This window comes from Ascaphus truei, chromosome 7 (assembly GCF_040206685.1).
Source record: "Ascaphus truei isolate aAscTru1 chromosome 7, aAscTru1.hap1, whole genome shotgun sequence".
NCBI lineage: Eukaryota > Metazoa > Chordata > Amphibia > Anura > Ascaphidae > Ascaphus > Ascaphus truei.
The window spans coordinates 99845926-99866966 of record NC_134489.1 but is presented as its reverse complement, the minus strand read 5'-3'; the positions used below and the strand labels follow the sequence as shown (position 1 = coordinate 99866966).

Here is a 21041-nt window from a genome sequence, read left to right as displayed (position 1 = left end):
CCAAGGGGTTAAAAAAAAAAGAAATCACAAGAGATTATAAAACATATTCTGACTGTGAACATGGCCAAGAGGCATAAACAATTCATATTAATATTTCGTAATCTTCAGCTGTGGGCAATAAATCCTGAACTCAGGAAATATTGATGCCCTGTGGGCAGGCGCTCACTCCTCTCTCGCTCACTGCGCCTCCCTGTTTGTATTAGAGAGACGCATCGGATCCTATTCGCTAAACGGGTCCAAACAACTAGAAACTGGAATCTGTGCAGGCTGTGATTGCGAAAGTCGGTATTGTATGTGTGTGCTGTGTGTATGTATATCTTTATTTATATAGCGCCATTAATGTACATAGCACTTCAGTGAAGTAATACACGTGACATAATAATATAAATGACAACAAGTAACACATAATGGGAAGAGGCGGTTCAAAATTAAAAGTAACAATAGGAGAAGGAATCCCTGCGCTCAAGAGTTTACCAATTAGATTGTAGGTGGGAAGAACGTACAGAGACAGCAGGAAGGTGTTCCCGTAAGTGCTTCTGCAAGGGGCCACGGTCAGTGTATTGTATCATCCATGGACCTGCCATGTGCTTCGCTAAGGAGGTGGGCTTTAAGATGGGTGGATAGAGAGGGTACTAGTCGGATATTGAAGGGCATTCCAGAGGTTGTATCCATTCCGTTATATCAATATAGTACTGAGGGATTGTATTGTATTGTATTGTATGTCTTTATTTATATAGCGCCATTAATGTACATAGCGCTTCACAGCAGTAATACATGTGGTAATCCAATAAATAACAGATAATATAAATAACAGATCATGGGAATAAGTGCTTTAGACATTAAGGAAGAGGAGTCCCTGCTCCGAGGAGCTTACAGTCTAATTGGTAGGTAGGGAGAACGTACAGAGACAGTAGGAGGGATCTGCAGTGGTATGAGTAATGGTACTAAGAAGTGCTGAGTACCAGCGCTTTTTTCATTTACAAGCAGTGTTAAAAAATAAATAAATAAATAAAGATCTCTTTCTATAGGTTCCTATAGTCTTTGCATAGCAGAAAACTTTTGAATATGAGGTTCACCGAACTGCACGCTCTGAGATACTGTAGCATTAACTTTATGGGTTAATGTGCATCTTCAAAATAAAGGGAGATTCATAAAAGTCTGGGGCAAAAAAAGAGAAACATTGGGGCATATTCTATAAGCTCCGAAAAGCGCAGAACAGCGCGGTCTGCACGGAAAGCCCCATTCAGTTCAATGCGCAGACCGCATGGATTGTTGGTTTTCGGAGCTTATAGAATATGCCCCATACAATTTGATGGCAGATAAACACGTGGGCCCACAAAGTCCAGTCATTGTCCTATCTGCTGTAATACCCCAGAACCTATGTCAGGGGCGCTGAACTCCAGTCCTCAAGCCCCCCAAACAGGTCAGATTTTCAGGATATCCCTGCTTCAGCACAGGTGGCTCAATCAGTCTGAGCCTCTGCTCAGTCTTCATCGGATTGAACGTCCTGTGCTGAAGCTGGGATATCCTGAAAACCTGACCTGTTGAGGGGGGGAGGGGGAGCTTGAGACTGGAGTTGAGCCCTCATGTCTTATTCGATCCTTGGCTTTCTTTGCTATTTTCTATTTAGGTTTATCCCAAGCATTTTCGAATGACCATTCAGCACTATCTTTTACCAGCACGGTAGGGAGGCTGTTCCATGCCTCCACCTCCCTTTCAGTGAAGAAGTACTTCCTCACAAGGAACAGAACCATACCGAGCAAGGGAATGGGAGCCCATTCAAACGAATTGGGTCTGGTTCTCCTGCACTAGGTTTGTCCCAGGTTTGCAGCCGGGAGACTTCAGCGCATGATCTCCCAAATCTATTCACAGGAATGATACAGTTGTTCTCTGGGAAGCTGGAGCTGCTAAGCGCTTGGTGTTTTGGGGGCTGCCATTCAGCACAGTTTTGCTCCACTTTTCAACCAGGGAAGAACTCAGATTATACTTTATGCTTCCTCTGCCCCAAATGTAAGAAATAGTCCAATGGAGGTTTTATTTTAATTTGACGCTGATCATTAGCCAAAGGGGATTATGTAACATTACAAGTGGTGGACTTGGCTCTTAATGTTAAGAAATAGGAAACAAATCTGCATTCATTCATATGTGTGTGTAACTAAACTCCTTCCATTAAAATGGGTCACTGATGGGGGCAGGCCAGTCCCGCAAAATAATTTGATACTTTGACCATAAGGGCCCTTTCCACACGGAATGGGTTAAAGTGACATACTTACACCAAGTTGGAGAAATGGCAAACCGCATTTCTAGTACCTTGAAACATAACCAATAAATTGCTATTTGTATGACACTCCCATTCACTCTCATTCTCCTTGCATTTTCTTAATAACCCTGAGCCTCCCTGTCACCCTTCTTTATTATAGCATGCTGTCCCCTCCCCGCACGCGTTGTATTCTCTTACATCTGGTCTCTGAAGGTTTGCTTGTGGTGTCTCCCATCCCCTGGTTAGGTCCCACGTTCTGCCTGCTATCTCCCATTCTCTCCTATCAGCTGATAACCTCTGCCCAGAGGCTGTCACCTGCAGGAACCTCATGTCTCAGAAATGTCCTCTCGTTACAATAAACAAGTATCTTCCTCAGCTATCTCACGGTCCAACCCCTTCCAGACCTCCATTCCTCTGTGCTTCAGTTCTCTCTATTATTTCCTTCTTCCTTCAACTTCCTATCAGTGACCTATTCTTGACATTTTTCTAGCCACCCAACTTCCCTCTCCTTCTTTTTTTTTTCTCTCCCTCCACCTGGCTCCCTTTCTGTTTGTCTTTCTCCTTCTCCCTCTCCTCTTCCCTTTCAACGTCTCTCTATTTCCACTTTGATTTCTTCTCTTTTTCTTTCCCGATCCTCCTTTCCATCCCCCAGTCATGACACTGCCAAGTCTATCCTACATTCTTCTGCATACTTTTGAATGACAGGAGAGATTCTGGCCCAGAGGGAGTGGATGATAGAGGGGGGGGGGGGGGGAGGCATTTTACCTGACATGTGTGTGCACAGTCTTATTCAGAGACCCTTCCCCAGACTCCCATGCTTGCCTGTTGTCAGGGCATCAAGGGCACTGAGTGAACAAGTGTACTGTGACTTACCCAATGGGGAGAGTGCGCAATAACCCTGTCCCTTCCTACACCACCACACACCTGCACTGCTCCCTCCTTTCTAATCCCCCCATCCCCAATGTATTCTTTTCCCTTCTGTATTGTACCCACTGGTCTTGGGCTCTCAGACGTTCTTACAAAGGGGGCGCTTGTTCACCATCCATTCAGAATACATATTGCCCTACATGCCAACACATCCCCAATTCAGGATTATTACAATGTATGCAATATAACAACCCATCCCAAAAAGTTCTGGTCACAGATCTAAAATCCATATGTAGTGACCCCCTTTGGTTTAATCTGCAGGGGTACCCCTTACACCAACACTTCTCTCACCTCTCTTCTTTATCCATCTCCTCCTCCCTTGTGCTTCTTTTTCACCCCCCTCTATCTCTTCTTCCACTCCTCTCTTTCTCTCCTCCCTGTCTCTCCCTCTCTTCACCTCCTTCACTCCTCCCCCGGCCCCTCTGTGTCCCTCCCAGCCGGGCTCCCCCTTCCTTGCTCTCGGCTTGCCCATGCCCGCTGACTGCGCTCTGGAGCCGGTGAGAGCAGATGCCCTGTCTCACACATGCTAAAAGTTGCCACTACCTGCCCACTTCTCCTCCATCCCCATAGATGGGGGGGAGAAACTGAACGACCCTGGCATCCCTGGAGATCCCTACCTGTTGATCTTGCTCCTTGTGTGGTTTTTTTTTTGGCTCCCTCCCTTGATTGCATTGAAGAACCAGGAGGGAAGGGTCACCTACCTAGCTATTTCCCTCACTCACCTTTCCCAGAGCAAGCATGCTGCCCCTGTCCAGGACTCAACTGGGGCTATTCTTTATCCTCCTGTGTCCAGCAAACATCATTGGACTGTGGTGGTGAGTAGCCCAAGAGACTGTGATCTTAGAGGATAACCCTTGGCTGACTTGTCCCACAAGCTCTCACTTGCCTCACTCTACATGCACAAGATATTTTGTGCACATTGCACACAGCAAGCAGAGATCTGCTTAGGGTTAGCCTTGTCCTGAATGTTTTGTCAGTAGCAGGGTGAGTGTTCTATGTGCCTGTCAACCCAACTTAACTCATTTGCTGCTGCAGATGTTTTCTTTAGCAGCAAAGCGGTTAAATATAATTGCAAAGGAACAAGACAGAGGGGCTGTTGACAGACTGGGGAGAAATGCTCTGTTGGTCTCTGACAGCTATGGGATTAAATATGATTGCCGATTTTTTTTTTATAATCTACTATGCAGTTGATGGGCTGCGGAGCAATGATCTGCAGTTCCCTGCAGGTAATGATCTGCAGATCTCTGATTCTGATGGTGTAAATCATGATTGCAATGTGCCCTGTTTGAAGTGCAAAGATTGCTTGTCCCCAGGCAATGAGGAGTTAAATAAATTTACAGAAACATACCTTGAAATGATATATAGCAATAGAGAACGTACATTTAATTGCAAAAGGGGGGAGAAAAAAAACTTTGCTAATAAACTGGGTATCAGTGCTGATCCATATCTCTGTCTGTAAAGGGTTCATTTTAATTATAGAGGAACAACGTTAACTACTCAGTCAGACGGGGGGGGGGGGGGGGGGGATCTGCAGATCTCTGGCACTACAGGGGTTAAATATGGTTGTAAAAACAGCGTTGCTTTTGATACAAGAGTTAGTAATGACCTTGGGCGGCTAATGGATCATTACAAAGAAAGTATGATATCGTTTTGGGGGCAGACTAAGGTAACCATGCTCTATGTATCCGGCAGTGAACGGGTTAAACATTAATTGTAGCAAAAGAGAGATCCGCTTTCCTTCTGTTACTTTGCGCAGAACTGCTCTGGCAGCGAGTGGGTTAAAAACCATAGCAAAGAGCAAAGAAAACAACGTTGCCTCTGACATAGTATTTAATACGGGACCCGACCGAAGACTCTTCCACAATCAGCAAGTCTTCATTTGGGACCCAATGGGGGTGAAACCAGGGGGCAGCGAAACCCAAACTGTAAAGGGCGTGGGGTTATTGAGGTTGTGTTAGGAGCAGCACATGAAGCCAGACTGGCTGCACTCTGTATCACACACTGAGCATTTGGGGGTAGGGGGTTTGGATATAGTTCTTCTAATGTGGGGAGAACTGATCTGCAGACTTTCCATTAACCCCCCAGGGGCTCTCAACTCCAGTCCTCAAGACCCCCCAACAGGTCAGGTTTTGAGGATATCCCCGAGCCACTGATTGAGCCACCTGTGCTGAAGCAGGGATATCCTCAAAACCTAACCTGTCTAGGGGTCTTGAGGATGGGAGTTGAGAGCCCCTGCATTAACTCTGTCACTGCTGGATACGTAGGGGGCTATTTACTGAGATGGAGTTTTAGCGTTCACGGTTAGCGGAGACTTGTTTCGGAGTAAATAGGTAAATGCCCTGCGCTTGTATCACATTTACACGGAGTGCTAAGTGCAGACTTTATTGTATTGTGTGACGTATAATGATAATGAAAGTAGTGAGAGCACAAAGCATATTATTCAATAGGTAGTGATGTCAATGTTAGTCTATCACAGAATATATATAGGTGTGTGTGTGTGTGTTCTTTCCTTCAATAATATACCATCATCAACATGTTATATATTATATAAACTGTATGTGAACATGTGTATGTAACTGACCCGTTTAGTATTAATACCCAACCACATTGGAGAAAGAAGACTCAACTTTGCAATGATGGGAGTCAAAAAGATTGTATTGGAAGAACCATAAACATCCAATGTTTCGATCCACAGTGGGATCTTCCTCAAGGTAGTGTGTGTCCCACTGTGGGACCTTCCTCAGTGTATGTGTGCCCCACAGTTGGACCTTCCTCAGGGTAGTGTGTGTCCCACTGTGGGACCTTCCTCAGTGTGTGTGTGCCCCACAGTTGGACCTTCCTCAGGGTGGTGTGTGCCCCACAGTTGGACCTTCCTCAGGGTGGTGTGTGTCCCACAGTGGGATCTTCCTCAGGGTGGTGTGTGTCCCACCGTGGGACCTTCCTCAGGGTAGTGTGTGTCCCACCGTGGGACCTTCCTCAGTGTAGTGTGTGTCCCACTGTGGGACCTTCCTCAGGGTGGAGTGTGTCCCACCATGGGACCTTCCACAGGGTGGTGTGTCCCACCGTGGGACCTTCCTCAGGGTGGTGTGTGTCCCACTGTGGGACCTTCCTCAGGGTGGAGTGTGTCCCACCGTGGGACCTTCCACAGGGTGGTGTGTCCCCCACCGTGGGACCTTCCTCAGGGTGGAGTGTGTCCCACCGTGGGACCTTCCACAGGGTGGTGTGTGTCCCACAGTGGGATCTTCCTCAGGGTGGTGTGTGTCCCACAGTGGGACCTTCCTCGGGGTGGTGTGTGTCCCACAGTGGGACCTTCCTCAGGGTGGAGTGTGTCCCACCATGGGACCTTCCACAGGGTGGTGTGTGTCCCACAGTGGGGGATCTTCCTCAGGGTGGAGTATGTCCCACCATGGGACCTTCCTCAGGGTGGTGTGTGTCCCACCGTGAGACCTTCCTCAGGGTGGTATGTGTCCCACAGTGGGACCTTCCTCAGGGTGTGTGTGGGACTGGAACGTTGGATGTCTATCTTTTTGACTCCCATCATTGCAGAGTCTTCTTTTTCCAATGTGGTTTGGGTGAAGTATTTTTATATTTTATTGTTATGATTCTTGCCCTGGTTTTCAAGAATTTTGTCCGATTCTCACTTTCATAAATAGCCCCCCCTTGGGTGTCTCGCCCCATTAACTATCTCTGTGCTGGAGCCTTGCGATGCTTTTCCGCAGTAACCCCTTCCCTGCTCGGAGCTTCTCCCGGGCATTACTACCACAGTCACGTCTTATATACACCCTTTCAGTGCCTTGCACCTCCAACTCGTACCCTGCTTTAGGCTGCGCTTATACTGCCGGCGACGCGACCGATGGCGTCACCCGTCGCCGTCCCGATAGTTGTAATTTAAGTTTTGGCGACGTCGCTGGCTACAAGGCCAGTGACGTCAGAAAGGGGGAAGGCAGAGGGGCGGAGAAGCTCTCTGATTGGCCGCAAGGGGAGACCGTCGCTGAAAAAAATCAGTGAGTACCAGATTTTTGGTAGCGCTGTCACTTGGTCGCGCCGTCGCGTGCACTATAAGCGCCGACGACGGCGACAATGCATTTGTTTTGACGCGCCATCACCGACACTATAAGCGTAGCCTTAGAAACCGGCAGCGCACCTCTCTACAACACGTTTCACTGCTGTATGAACACACAGCATTGGGCTCAGCAGATCCAGCAGGTAGATCTGTATGTACAGTATTAAGCATGCAAACCATGATAGGCAAGTTGTGATTTTTTGGTGTAATATACCTTAAGTAAAGTTGGTTCCCCATGCACCATTCATCAAGTGACTGCAAAACTCAGGCAAAACCAGTTCAAAGAGCAGCACTGATCTTACAGCGACACATTAACAGCAATGCCATGTGTTACTTTGTAACATTTGGCGCAGTTTTTTAACTGGGTTTATTCCAGTTGCTGTGTATCAAAGGGGCTAATGTCATTAAGCAGGGGTGGGCTACTCAAGTCCTCAAGGGCCACCAACAGGTCAGATTTTCAGGAGATCCCTGCGTCAGCACAGTTAGCTCAATCAGTGGCTCAGTCAAAGACTGAACCACTGATTGAGCCACCTGTGCTGAAGCAGGGATCTCCTGAAAATCTGAACTTTTGGTAGCCCAATCCTGTCATTGACTGAGCCACTGATTGAGCCACCTGTGCTCAGCAGGGATATCCTGACCTGTTGGTGGCCCTTGAGGACTGGAGTTGCCCACCCCTGTCATAAAGTCTACTCCGACAGCGCCAAAACTAGGACTAAACTGAAGCGGAAATACTGCACCAGATTTCTCACAGAAAAGCAATCTGACAAATACTGTAGACCCCAGTTTGCCATTTCTATCTGGAGACAAGTTTACATTCATATATTCAGCCGGGCAAGTGGCGATATACTATGGTGTTATTTACTTAACCGCCTAATTCCTGTGATCGCACCGCTGGTTATTGGGTACTTTAAAAAAAAACTTGCAGAGGGAGCTTATACAGAATAACATTATCTGCTAAACAGTGATTTAATTGTTTGACAGAGTTGGAGGGGGATTTTTACCCAATCTACTCTGCAAATGAACATACTGCAATGTATAGTAATAATAATAATAATAATAATAATAATAATGTTACTGGTAATAATAATAATGTTACTGGTTGTCATAGACTGTAGCACCTTACAATGTCTAAGCCAGTGTTTATCAACAGCGGTTCCTAGGAAGCCCAGAGTTCCGCAGAGATCCACAAAGGGTTCTCTGCAATTTCAGGTCATTCGAAAATTGTACCAAATACGGAAGAATTTACAATGTATCTGATCCCAGACGCACTATTAGAGAGGGTTGGGGTTCCTTACAATGCATCTGATCTCAGACTCGCTATTAGAGAGGATTGGGGTTCCTTACAATGCATCTGATCTCAGACGTGCTATTAGAGAGGGTTGGGGATCCTTACAATGCATCTGATCTCAGACGCGCTATTAGAGAGGGTTGGGGTTCCTTACAATGCATCTGATCTCAGACATGCTATTAGAGAGGGTTGGGGTTCCTTACAATGCATCTGATCTCAGACGCACTATTATAGAGAGTTGGGGTTCCTTAGGGCTGGGACCTGCTGCGCCCGGCGGCGCGGGCGGCCGCGTGAGCGTTCCCCACCAGCAGGGGAATCCTCCCGAGCCGGTCCCAGTCCCCCCTCGCTGCTGGCTCACTACGCACGTGTCAGCCGCCAGGGGATGCAAGAAAATTGTGATCCCGAGCGGTGACGCGTCACATGGTGCGCTGATGAGCCAATCAGCGGCGGGGCGGGAGCGGGAGCTATCAGACAGCTTCCTACACAAGGTAGGGGTGTGTGTGTGTCAGCGTGTGAGTGTCAGCATGTGAGTGTCAGCGTGTGAGTGTCAGCGTGTGAGTGTCAGCGTGTGAGGAGGGCATTTGTGGGGGAAGGGGGAGGGAGCTGCTTACCTTCCGGCAGCCCTCAGCAGCTCCCTCCTGCAGCCCGGGAGCCTGAGCCCGTGGAGGGAGGGGGGGGGGGGTGAGTAGCGGGTCCCTCCGCTCAAACCACGCCCCCACCCACTCCCGCCCCCCTCCTCCCACTCCCGCCCCCCTCCCGCTCCGGCTCCCTACAGACCGCATATCACGGTCTGTGTCTGTCAGCGCGCCGCCTGTCTGCAGTGCGGGCGCGCTGACTGAGGGAACGGGGCCTTAACCTTATTATGCATCTGATCTCAGACGCGCTATTAGAGAGGATTGGGGTTCTTTACAATGCATCTGATCTCAGACGCGCTATTAGAGAGGGTTGGGGTTCTTTACAATGCATCTGATCTCAGACGCGCTATTAGAGAGGGTTGGGGTTCCTTACAATGCATCTGATCTCAGACGCACTATTAGAGAGGGTGGGATTCAGCACAATTTCACAACATAATTATAGGGATCCTTTACCAAAAAAAGGTTGAATACCAGTGGTCTAAGATGCTGAATTTGTTCGTCCCTGCTGTGTATTAGCGCCCAATATTAACCAACAGAAGTCCTTCCTCACAGATGCCTGTACATTGTGTGTCTGGCGATGCAAAATTGTAACAGACATAGACAGTGAGCGTCAGTTTATGTATTATTTATTTATAAAATGTGTTACCAGGAAGTAATACATTGAGAGTTAGCGCTCGTTTTCAAGTATGTCCTGGGCATAATTAAGATGACAAATAGTACATGGTTACAAATACAGTTACATAAGTGAACAGGGTATAGATTATATACTAGACATTGCATGCACAGTTAGAGATAATATATATTATAGGCATATGTAACAGTTACAGACCAGATTAAAATGTGAGACAGCCTTAGTTTTGAAAGAATTTAGACTGGTGGTGGCTGTGAGAGTCTCCGGTAGATTGTTCCAGTTTTGGGGTACACGGTAAGAGAAGGAGGAGCGGCCGGAAACTTTGCTGAACCTTGGGACCATGAACAGTCTTTTGGAGTCAGATCTCAGATGATAGGTGCTGCATGTGGTAGGGGTGAGGAGCTTGTTCAGATAGCTGGGTAGCTTGCCCAGAAAGTATTTGAAGGCAAGACAGGAAAGATGAACTTGGCGCCTAGACTCGAGTGATGACCAATCTAGTTCTTTGAGCATTTCGCAGTGATGTGTGTTGTAGTTGCATTGGAGAACAAAATGGCATATTGAATTGTAGAGGGTATCAAGTTTGCTAAGGTGCCGAGCCGTATACTACGTCCCCATAGTCGATGATTGGCATTAGCATATGCTGTGCGATACGCTTTCTGACCAGCAGACTTAGGCGTGTAATATAGTCCTTGCTGCTGTACATGCGGGCACGCGCCCGGCGTTGCACGTGGTGTGCGCGTTTAGTTGCTAGGGTGTAAGCGGTGACGTGCATGGTTAGGGGGCGTGACTCTGACATCACAGCGCATAGGTCGCACTGTGATTGGTTCGCGAACATACCATTTTATTGTATTTTCCCTGGTCTGCCGCGCCAACGCTCACGGCCGTGCGCGCGTCTGAAGTATAGCAACTGCAGGCTCATACCCTGTAATTATAATTGACGCGCGCGCGCACGGTAGAGCATGCGCGAAGACAATATTACACGCCTTAGGGAGGATTTGTTCCTGTATAGTACACCTAGTGTGGCATAGGTTTTGGTTGTCAGGGTATCAATGTGCATCCCGAATGTTAAATGGGAGTCAAACCATATGCCCAAGTATTTAAAACTAGTAACAGGAGTTAGGGTGGTATTAGCGTTGGTTCTGATCTGAAGCTCAGTCATAGGAAGCTTTAAAAATTTAGTCTTGGTCCCAAATACCATTGTTACAGTCTTGTCAGTGTTTAAAAACAGTTTGTTTTGGGAAATCCAATTTTCAAGTCTAAAAAAGTCAGATTGATGTACAGTACATCTCTACCCCCTTATAACGCTGTGCTTGGGGTCCAAAGAATCCCATCACGTTATAAGCGGATCGCGTTAGAAATAATGTACAATTGAATGCATTGTACAATAAAGTATTTAAGATACCAATAATCGTGTTGTAAAGTATTCATAAATATGAAAATTGGGAGCCGCGCTGGCATCGCGTTATAAGCGGATTCGCGTTGTAACGGATCGCGTTATAACGGGGTTGAGCTGTATGTGTTGAAGGTCGTTCTCTTTAGAGAGGTACACTTTTAAGATCCACAACTCCAGGGATAGTACTGTATAATATGTGTATATAACCACACCTTGAGAAACCTATTCACGCATTGTGCAACTAGAATACATTAATAATCTAACCTTGACGGGCAAGAAAAAGAAAGTACCCTCTGTGTGTGCTCTGCGGGGTGAAAATAAAACCAAACTTTTATTTACACATTAAAAAAAAAGAATAACATTTACATTCCCTATATATACTGCTGATCCTATATATATACACTGCCGATTCCCTTATATATATATATATATATATATATATATATATATATATATATATATATTTTAGTTGTGCTACAAACTCTCACATTTCCACACCCACCCACACCATTTATATCCACTCCCACTCCACACACACCTTGTGTAAAGCACTGTATATACTGTGGGCTCTCCATTCATTTTTATTCACACTGATACACATACACACTCTTTCTTTCAGGTTTCAGTAACCTTTTGACACCTCTAGCCATAAAACACATCCACACCGGGGGAAGGAACAGCACAGATAACATTCCAAGAGACACTGGTTTTAAGTTTACCTTTTGCTTATTCATTGTAACATCGCCGGAAGAAGAGATCAGTGTATCTCGAAAGCTCGCACAAATAAAAGCATTTCGTTAGCCACAGAACGGTATCGTTTATTTATTTTTTGATTATTGAAGCTCGGCTAACACGGTACTGATACCTCTACATATATATATATATATATATATATATATATATATATATATATATATATATACAAGCACAGAAAAAAGAGGAAAAATGGCGCCAACCTAAACAATAAATGATGAGAAAAAACCTATACTAAACAAAATGGAAAAAATAAAAGATAGACAGTGCATAAAATAAAAATAGTAATATTAAGAGATAAAAGTCCAGAAAAGATATAAAAAAAACAGGCGCACTCATAGCGTAAAAAGGTATAACAATAAATTTATGGAGTCAAGGATTTAAAAATACACACTCACAAACATAGCAGAATAAAAAGCATTTTTGAGTAATTTCACTGTCCAACGCAAATTCCAGAACGGGTCCCGTTGGATAACCGAGGACTGCCTGTACTAATAAACTGACTTCTATAGCCTAGGAATATCAATGAAATCACTCTTTATTCCACGTCATTCATGGGATTGGAGTTCTAGCTCAGACATATCATGGAATAGTGTTAGTCGCAAGCTAATGATGTCAGATATTTCTCTTTTTGCTGCCTCAAGGCTACATTTTTCTCTCTCTAAAGCAGGGGTGAGCAAACTTTTTATGCCGAGCCCCCCTTTTCATCCATAAAATTTCTCGGGCCCCCCCTGCCTGATGTAATCAAAATCACATGAAAAAAAAAGCCCTTTATTAAACGGTATACAATATAAATCCAAATATGTCTAAATACTTACATATTTCAACAGCTCGCGCTTGTAAAATTAGGCTGCGTCCACACTGCCGCTGAGAGCGGTGACATCACCAACTCTCCAAGCATGAGCACAGGGTGTCCTGCATAATTTTGCAAGCGTGGATCGGGGCTATTTGTGTGTGTGTGTGTGTGTCTGTGTGTGTGTGTATTGACTGCTGCTGAGCGCACTTCAAAGTCAATTTTGTTTGTCTCCCCAAGCGCCAAGCTTAGGAGAGCGTACGTGCACAAAGGCAATCCTTTGGGGGGGGCATTCATCCACCTCTTTGCTACCTCCCTTCCCTCCCACCCCCTTTTTTTCTTCCTTCCCTCCCTGCTCTTTGTCTTGCTATCCCCAGTGTCATCCACACTCCTACCTACAGTATTATTTTTTTTCTTTCCGTTTTCAATGTTGTGTGTTCACTTTGTTTTTAAATTATTTCTGTACATTCATAGTGCGATTGATATAGGGGCAGCCGACCCTTTCACTTGCAGAGGATCACAGTGAAGCAGGTTGCCAGCGGAGGAGAGCAGGAACACAGCGCTATTGCAGGGCAGACACCGGGAGGGGCGTTTGACTTCACCGTGCTCGGACGTGCTCCTCCCCGTACCTCCGAAGCCCCTGCGCGTGCGCACACACACACCATCACGTTGCCGCCACATGCACTATCCTGTTCAGCCACCCGCACACATCTTCGGCTGCCCGCCCGTGCACATCTTCTTGGCCGCCCCTCGCGCACAGCTTTTTCGTCCTCCCGCGCACAGCGTCTGCCGGCTCGCACACCCAGTTTTTGCCGCACACCGCCTGCGCCCCCCTAATCTTGCGCCTCATTGCCCCCCCCAGTTTGCGCACCACTGCATTACAACACACACTCTCTCTCAATCAATCCCCACACACACACTCAATCCCCACACACACACACTCAATCCCCCCACACACACACTCAATCCCCCCCCACACACACACACACTCAATCCCCCCCCACACACACACACACTCAATCCCCACACACACACTCAATCCCCCTCCCACACACACACACACTCAATCCCCCCCCCCCCACACACACACAATCCCCACACACACACTCAATCCCCACACACACACTCAATCCCCACATACACACACACTCAATCCCCACATACACACACACTTAATCCCCCCCCACACACACACTCAATCCCCACACACACTCAAATCACCACACACACTCAATCCCCCCACACACACTCAATCATCCCCACACACACACTCAATCCCCCCCACACACACACACACTCAATCCCCACACACACACTCAATCCCCCCCACACACAAATCCCCCCCCCACACACACACAAATCACCACACACACACTCAATCCCCACATACACACACACTCAACCCCTCCCCCCCACACACACTCAAACCCTCCCCCCCCACACACACTCAATCCCCCCACACACACTCAATCCCCCCACACACACTCAATCACCACACACACACACTCAATCACCACACACACACACTCAATCACCACACACACACAAATCACCACACACACACTCAATCCCCACATACACACACACTCAACCCCTCCCCCCCACACACAATCAACCCCTCCCCCCCACACACACTCAATCCCCCCACACACACTCAATCCCCCCACACACACTCAATCACCACACACACACACTCAATCACCACACACACACACTCAATCACCACACACACACAAATCACCACACACACACAAATCACCACACACACACTCAATCCCCACACACACAATCAGTCACAAAATTTCACCTGCGGGGGCGATATGCTCCGATCCCCCAACCCCCCATGCTGCTGAAAACTGGTGCGGGAAGCAGACAGGAAGAGAAGGAGGGGCTGTCTGTGTGCAGAGAGAAGCCCCACCCCCTCTGCAAGACACAGACACATAGAGAAGCAGCACAGAGCTTCTGGCCGCCCGTGCACAGCTCTGCCCGCCCCCAGGTTTCCCCGCACGCAGCCCGCGCCCCCCCCTACATAATCTTGCACCCCCCCAAGGGGGCGCGCCCCACAGTTTGCGCACCGCTGCTCTAAAGGAAGGTTTAGATGAGGTGTGGCCAACTCCAGTCCTCAAGGGCCACCAACACGTCAGGTTGTCCTGACACCCCTGCTTCAGCATAGGTAGCTCAATCAGCGGCTCAGTCATAATGACTGAGCCACTGATTGAACCACCTGTGCTGAAGCAGGGATATCCTGAAGTCATTGAATGTTGACAGGTTCTGTACTGAGTGGCCAGCAGCAGACAAGTGCAGCTTCTCAGAGCTTCCTGTGATTGGACACTTTACAACAGGGGTAGCCAACTCCAGCCCTCAAAGATCACCAACAGGCCAGGTTTTCAGGATATCCTGATATCAAAGACCGAGCCACTGATTGAACCACCTGTGCTGAAGCAGGGATATCCTTAAAAACTGACTTGTTGGTGGGCCTTGAGGACTGGAGTAGACCACCCCTGGTTTAGACTATTAGATAGATACTGCGTGCTGTCATACTCAGTATTACTGTATATTGTCATCATTATAGAATAGGGAGTGATTAACAAATGATGAACTATTTTCATGGTAACCCTGCTCCTGCAGTTCTTTGTACCCTCCTATTTTAAAGACTGGAAATCTTATTGTTCAACATCACATAGAGATAACATTACTGACATATCGTAAGGGGTCAGTGGGCGCCAATGATCGCAGGTTATTATTATAAGGCACGTAAGGGCTACAGTATGATGTGCTTTAAAAAACAAATACATCTTTGGGGTTTTCCCATTTTTTGAATCCATAAATCAGTGGAGTTGATCATATTTCGGTGTTTCGGAAACAAGATGAACTACGGTATTAATAATAGTAAATAAAAGATAATAATAACACGGTAAAGTATTAATAACGGAAAAAAAAGTCCTATATAGCACTGATAGTGTTGCACATAGAATTTTGCAGACATAATGGGTCTGTGTTCCAAACAGCTTACAATCTAATGTTGGCATCTGAGCCACAGAGAGATGAATAAAGTGACTTATCCAGGGAAATGCAGTGTTCTTCCACCAAGCTACAGTACAGGGGTGCTCAACTCCAGTCCTCAAGCCCCCCTCCCCCCCAACAGGTCAGGTTTTCAGGATATCCCTGCGTCAGCACAGGTGTCTCAATCAGTCCCTGCTTCAGCACAGGTGACTCAATCAGGGGCTCAGTCTTTGACTGAGCCCCTGATTGAGCCACCTGTGCTGAAGCTGGGATAAACTTAAAACCTGACCTGTTTGGGGGAGAAAGGGCTTGAGGATTGTAGTTAAGCCCCCCCCCCCCCCTGTACTGTAGCTTGGTAAGAACACTGGAGTTTAGCATCACTGCTAGAGTTTACCTTCAGTTTTGCCCAGGACATTACACTTATCAATAGCACCTGACATCCTGACAATGCTTTGCAACGCATATTGCAGCTTAGAAACAGAATGTGGGAACGTTAATGCTCCTGGTACCATTATCTGTTTTATTTTACTGGAGAGACGTTGATAAATATTTGATTACCTATCATACTCTGCAGAGAAAGAGTCATCAGACTGTCAAGGTCATCCAGCTGCTTTTTTGCTCCAGGTTTACTGCCTGGAGTCCTTGACCATTAACTCCTTTACTGGCAGTGATACCCATTAACCCAGGGGTGGGCAACTCCAGTCCGCAAGGACTGCCAACAGGTCAGGTTTTCAGGATATGCTTCAGAACAGGTAGCTCAATCAGTGGCTCAGTCTTCGGCTGAAGTCAAAGACAGCCACTGATTGAGCCACCTGTGCTGACGCAGGGATATCCTGAAAACCTGACCAGTTGGTGGCCCTTGAGGACTGGAGTTGGCCACCCCTGCATTAACCCATTCATTGCTGGATAGACTTACCTGGCCTAACTCCACTAGCACATGCAGTTAATTCCTCAGCCATTTCACTGCAGGAAAGGGTAAAGGGTTAAGGTTAGGCGTTTTTTTAGGGTAAGGGGTTAAGGTAATGGGCTTTAGGGTAAGGAGTTAAGGTTAGGGGTTTTTTAGGGTAAGGGGTTAAGGTAATGGGCTTTAGGGTAAGGGGTTAACGTTAGGGTTTTTTTTAGGGTAAGGGGTTAAGGTAATGGGCTTTAGGGTAAGGAGTTAAGGTTAGGGGTTTTTAGGGTAAGGGGTTAAGGTTAGAGGGTTACCTTGGTGGCAAAACGTCCAACAGCTAAATGTCACAGCGGCGGCGGTGAAACGTCCTAGGCGGCAAGATAAAGTACTGCTACCCCTGTAAAGTTGGTGAGTTCATATAACATTCTCCCAGTGCGCAGTAAGTTGTAGCAGCAAATACAGCTATGGAACTGAAACATGTATTAAATTCATACAGTGCATAGAGCAGGAACCCCAACCCTCTCTAATAGCGCGCCTGAAATCAGAGGAATTGTAAGGAACCCCAACCCTCTCTAATAGCGTGTCTGAGATCAGATGCACTGTAAGGGACCCCAACCCTCTCTAATAGCGCGTCTGAGATCAGATGCATTGTAAGGAACCCCAACCCTCTCTAATAGCGCGCCTGAGATCAGAGGAATTGTAAGGAACCCCAACCCTCTCTAATAGAGCGCCTGAGATCAGATGCATTGTAAGGAACCCCGACCCTCTCTAATAGCGCGTCTGAGATCAGATGCACTGTAAGGGACCCCAACCCTCTCTAATTGCGCGTCTGAGATCAGATGCATTGTAAGGAACCCCAACCCTCTCTAATAGTGCGTCTGAATTCAGAGGAATTGTAAGGAACCCCAACCCTCTCTAATAGCGCGTCTGAGATCAGATGCATTGCAAGGAACCCCAACCCTCTCTAATAGCGCGTCTGAAATCAGAGGAATTGTAAGGAACCCCAACCCTCTCTAATAGCGTGTCTGAGATCAGATGCACTGTAAGGAACCCCAACCCTCTCTAATAGCGCGTCTGAGATCAGATGCATAGAGCAGGAACCCAAACCCTCTCTAATAGCGCGTCTGAGATCCGCTGCATTATAAGGAACCCCAACCCACTCTAATAGGGCGTTTGAGATCAGATGCATTGTAAGGAACCCCAACCCTCTCTAATAGTGCGTCTGAGATCAGATGCATTGTAAGGAACCCCAACCCTCTCTAATAGCGCGTCTGAATTCAGAGGAATTGTAAGGAACCCCAACCCTCTCTAATAGCGCGTCTGAGATCAGATGCATTGTTAGGAACCCCAACCCTACCTAATAGCGTCTGAGATCAGATGCATTGTAAGGAACCCCAACCCTCTCTAATAGCACGTCTGAGATCAGATGCATTGTAAGGAACCCCAACCCTCTCTAATAGCGCGCCTGAGATCAGAGGAATTGTAAGGACCCCCGACCCTCTCTAATAGCGCGTCTGAATTCAGAGGAATTGTAAGGAACCCCAACCCTCTCTAATAGCGCGTCTGAGATCAGATGCATTGCAAGGAACCCCAACCCTCTCTAATAGCGCGTCTGAAATCAGAGGAATTGTAAGGAACCCCAACCCTCTCTAATAGCGTGTCTGAGATCAGATGCACTGTAAGGAACCCCAACCCTCTCTAATAGCGCGTCTAGCAGGAACCCAAACCCTCTCTAATAGCGCGTCTGAGATCCGCTGCATTATAAGGAACCCCAACCCACTCTAATAGGGCGTTTGAGATCAGATGCATTGTAAGGAACCCCAACCCTCTCTAATAGTGCGTCTGAGATCAGATGCATTGTAAGGAACCCCAACCCTCTCTAATAGCGCGTCTGAATTCAGAGGAATTGTAAGGAACCCCAACCCTCTCTAATAGCGCGTCTGAGATCAGATGCATTGTAAGGAACCCCAACCCTATCTAATAGCGTCTGAGATCAGATGCATTGTAAGGAACCCCAACCCTCTCTAATAGCACGTCTGAGATCAGATGCATTGTAAGGAACCCCAACCCTCTCTAATATCGCGTCTGAGATCAGATGCACTGTAAGGAACTCCAACCCACTCTAATAGCCGTTTGAGATCAGATGCATTGTAAGGAAACCCAACCCTCTCTAATAGCGCTTCTGAGATCAGATGCATTGTAAGGAACCCCAACCCTCTCTAATAGCACGTCTGAGATCAGATGCATTGTAAGAGAACCCCAACCCTCTCTAAAAGTGTATCTGAGATCAGATGCATTGTAAGGAACCCCAACCCTCTCTAATAGCGTGTCTGAGATCAGATGCACTGTAAGGGACCCCAACCCTCTCTAATAGCGCGTCTGAGATCAGATGCATTGTAAGGAACCCCAACCCTCTCTAATAGCGCGCCTGAGATCAGAGGAATTGTAAGGAACCCCAACCCTCTCTAATAGCGCGCCTGAGATCAGATGCATTGTAAGGAACCCCGACCCTCTCTAATAGCGCGTCTGAGATCAGATGCATTGTAAGGAATCCCAACCCTCTCTAATAGCGCGCCTGAGATCAGATGCATTGTAAGTAACCCCAACCCTCTCTAATAGCGCGTCTGAAATCAGAGGAATTGTAAAGAACCCCAACCCTCTCTAATAGCGTGTCTGGGATCAGATGCACTGTAAGGAACCCCAACCCTCTCTAATAGCGCGTCTGAGATCAGATGCATAGAGCAGGAACCCAAACCCTCTCTAATAGCGCGTCTGAGATCCGCTGCATTATAAGGAACCCCAACCCACTCTAATAGTGCGTCTGAGATCAGATGCATTGTAAGGAACCCCAACCCTCTCTAATAGTGCGTCTGAGATCAGATGCATTGTAAGGAACCCCAACCCACTGTAATAGCGCGTCTGAGATCAGAAGCATTTTAAGAAACCCCAACACTCTCTAATAGCGTGTCTGAGATCAGATGTATTGTAAGGAACCCCAACCCTCTCTAATAACGTCTGAGATCAGATGCATTGTAAGGAACCGCAACCCTCTCTAATAGCGCGTCTGAGATCAGATGCATTAGAAGAAACCGCAACCCTCTCTAAGGCTGAGGCCCCAGTACCTCCGCTGCACGTGCGCCCGCGAGACTGGCGGCGCGTGCAGCCGATTCTCCGGTCTGCAGTGAGCTGCAGACCAAAAGACCGGGGGTGGGGCGTGGCAGGGGAGTGACGGGGGCACGGCCATGACGTCACCCGGAAGGTTCGCCCTCATTGGCTGAACCGCCAGGGGGCGTGGCTTAGCGCTCCGTAGCGAGTCCTCTCTCAATTCTATTGAGAGCAGGAGCAACTCACGCCACAGCGCTGCGGCCCCCCCTCGCAGCGGGCCCGGCGCCATTGAGGGGAGGGCTCTCATCCCTGCAGCGTCCACCACAGCGGGCGCTGCAGTAGCCAGCGGGGACCAGGCCTAATAGCGCGTCTAAGATCAGATGCATTGTAAGGAACCCCAACCCTCTCTAATAGCGTGTCTGAGATCAGATGCATTATAAGGAACCCCAACCCTCTCTAATAGCGCGTCTGAGATCAGATGCATTATAAGGAACCCCAACCCTCTCTAATAGCGTGTCTGAGATCAGATGCATTATAAGGAACCCCAAACCCCCTCTAATAGCGCGTCTGAGATCAGATGCATTGTAAGGAACCCCAACTCTCTCTAATAGTGTGTCTGAGATCAGATGCATTATAAGGATCCCCAACCCTCTCTAATAGCGTGTCTGAGATCAGATGCATTGTAAGGAACCCCAACCCTCTCTAATAGCGTGTCTGAGATCAGATGCATTATAAGGAACCCCAACCCTCTCTAATAGCGCGTCTGAGATCAGATGCATTATAAGGAACCCCAACCCTCTCTAATAGCGTGTCTGAGATCAGATGCATTATAAGGAACCCCAAACCCCCTCTAATAGCGCGTCTGAGATCAGATGCATTGTAAGGAACCCCAACTCTCTCTAATAGTGTGTCTGAGATCAGATGCATTATAAGGATCCCCAACCCCCTCTAATAGCGCGTCTGAGATCAGATGCATTGTAAGGAACCCCAACTCTCTCTAATAGTGTGTCTGAGATCAGATGCATTATAAGGAACCCCAACCCTCTCTAATAGCGTGTCTGAGATCAGATGCATTATAAGGAACCCCAAACCCTCTCTAATAGTGCGTCTAAGATCAGATGCATTGTAAGGAACCCCAACTCTCTCTAATAGTGTGTCTGAGATCAGATGCATTATAAGGAACCCCAACCCTCTCTAATAGCGTGTCTGAGATCAGATGCATTATAAGGAACCCCAACTCTCTCTAATATTGTGTCTGAGACCAGATGCATTGTAAGGAACCCCACAATCTGCTTCAT

The 21041-nt window shown here is 47.4% G+C and overlaps 1 protein-coding gene across 3 annotated transcripts in view; it reads left to right on the top strand.

Annotated features, from left to right (window-relative positions):
- Positions 1–3082: 3082 nt before the first annotated feature.
- Positions 3083–21041, top strand: part of WNT6 (Wnt family member 6) — a 69448-nt gene continuing 51489 nt past the window's right edge. The window contains exon 1 of one of the 3 annotated variants that reach the window (XM_075609644.1): positions 3083–4002. In XM_075609644.1, the coding sequence (XP_075465759.1) occupies positions 3711–4002 (292 nt within the window). In that variant the 5' untranslated portion in view covers positions 3083–3710. The remainder of the gene's footprint in view (positions 4003–21041) is intronic. The other 2 variants (XM_075609642.1, XM_075609643.1) reach the window with 2 other exon arrangements.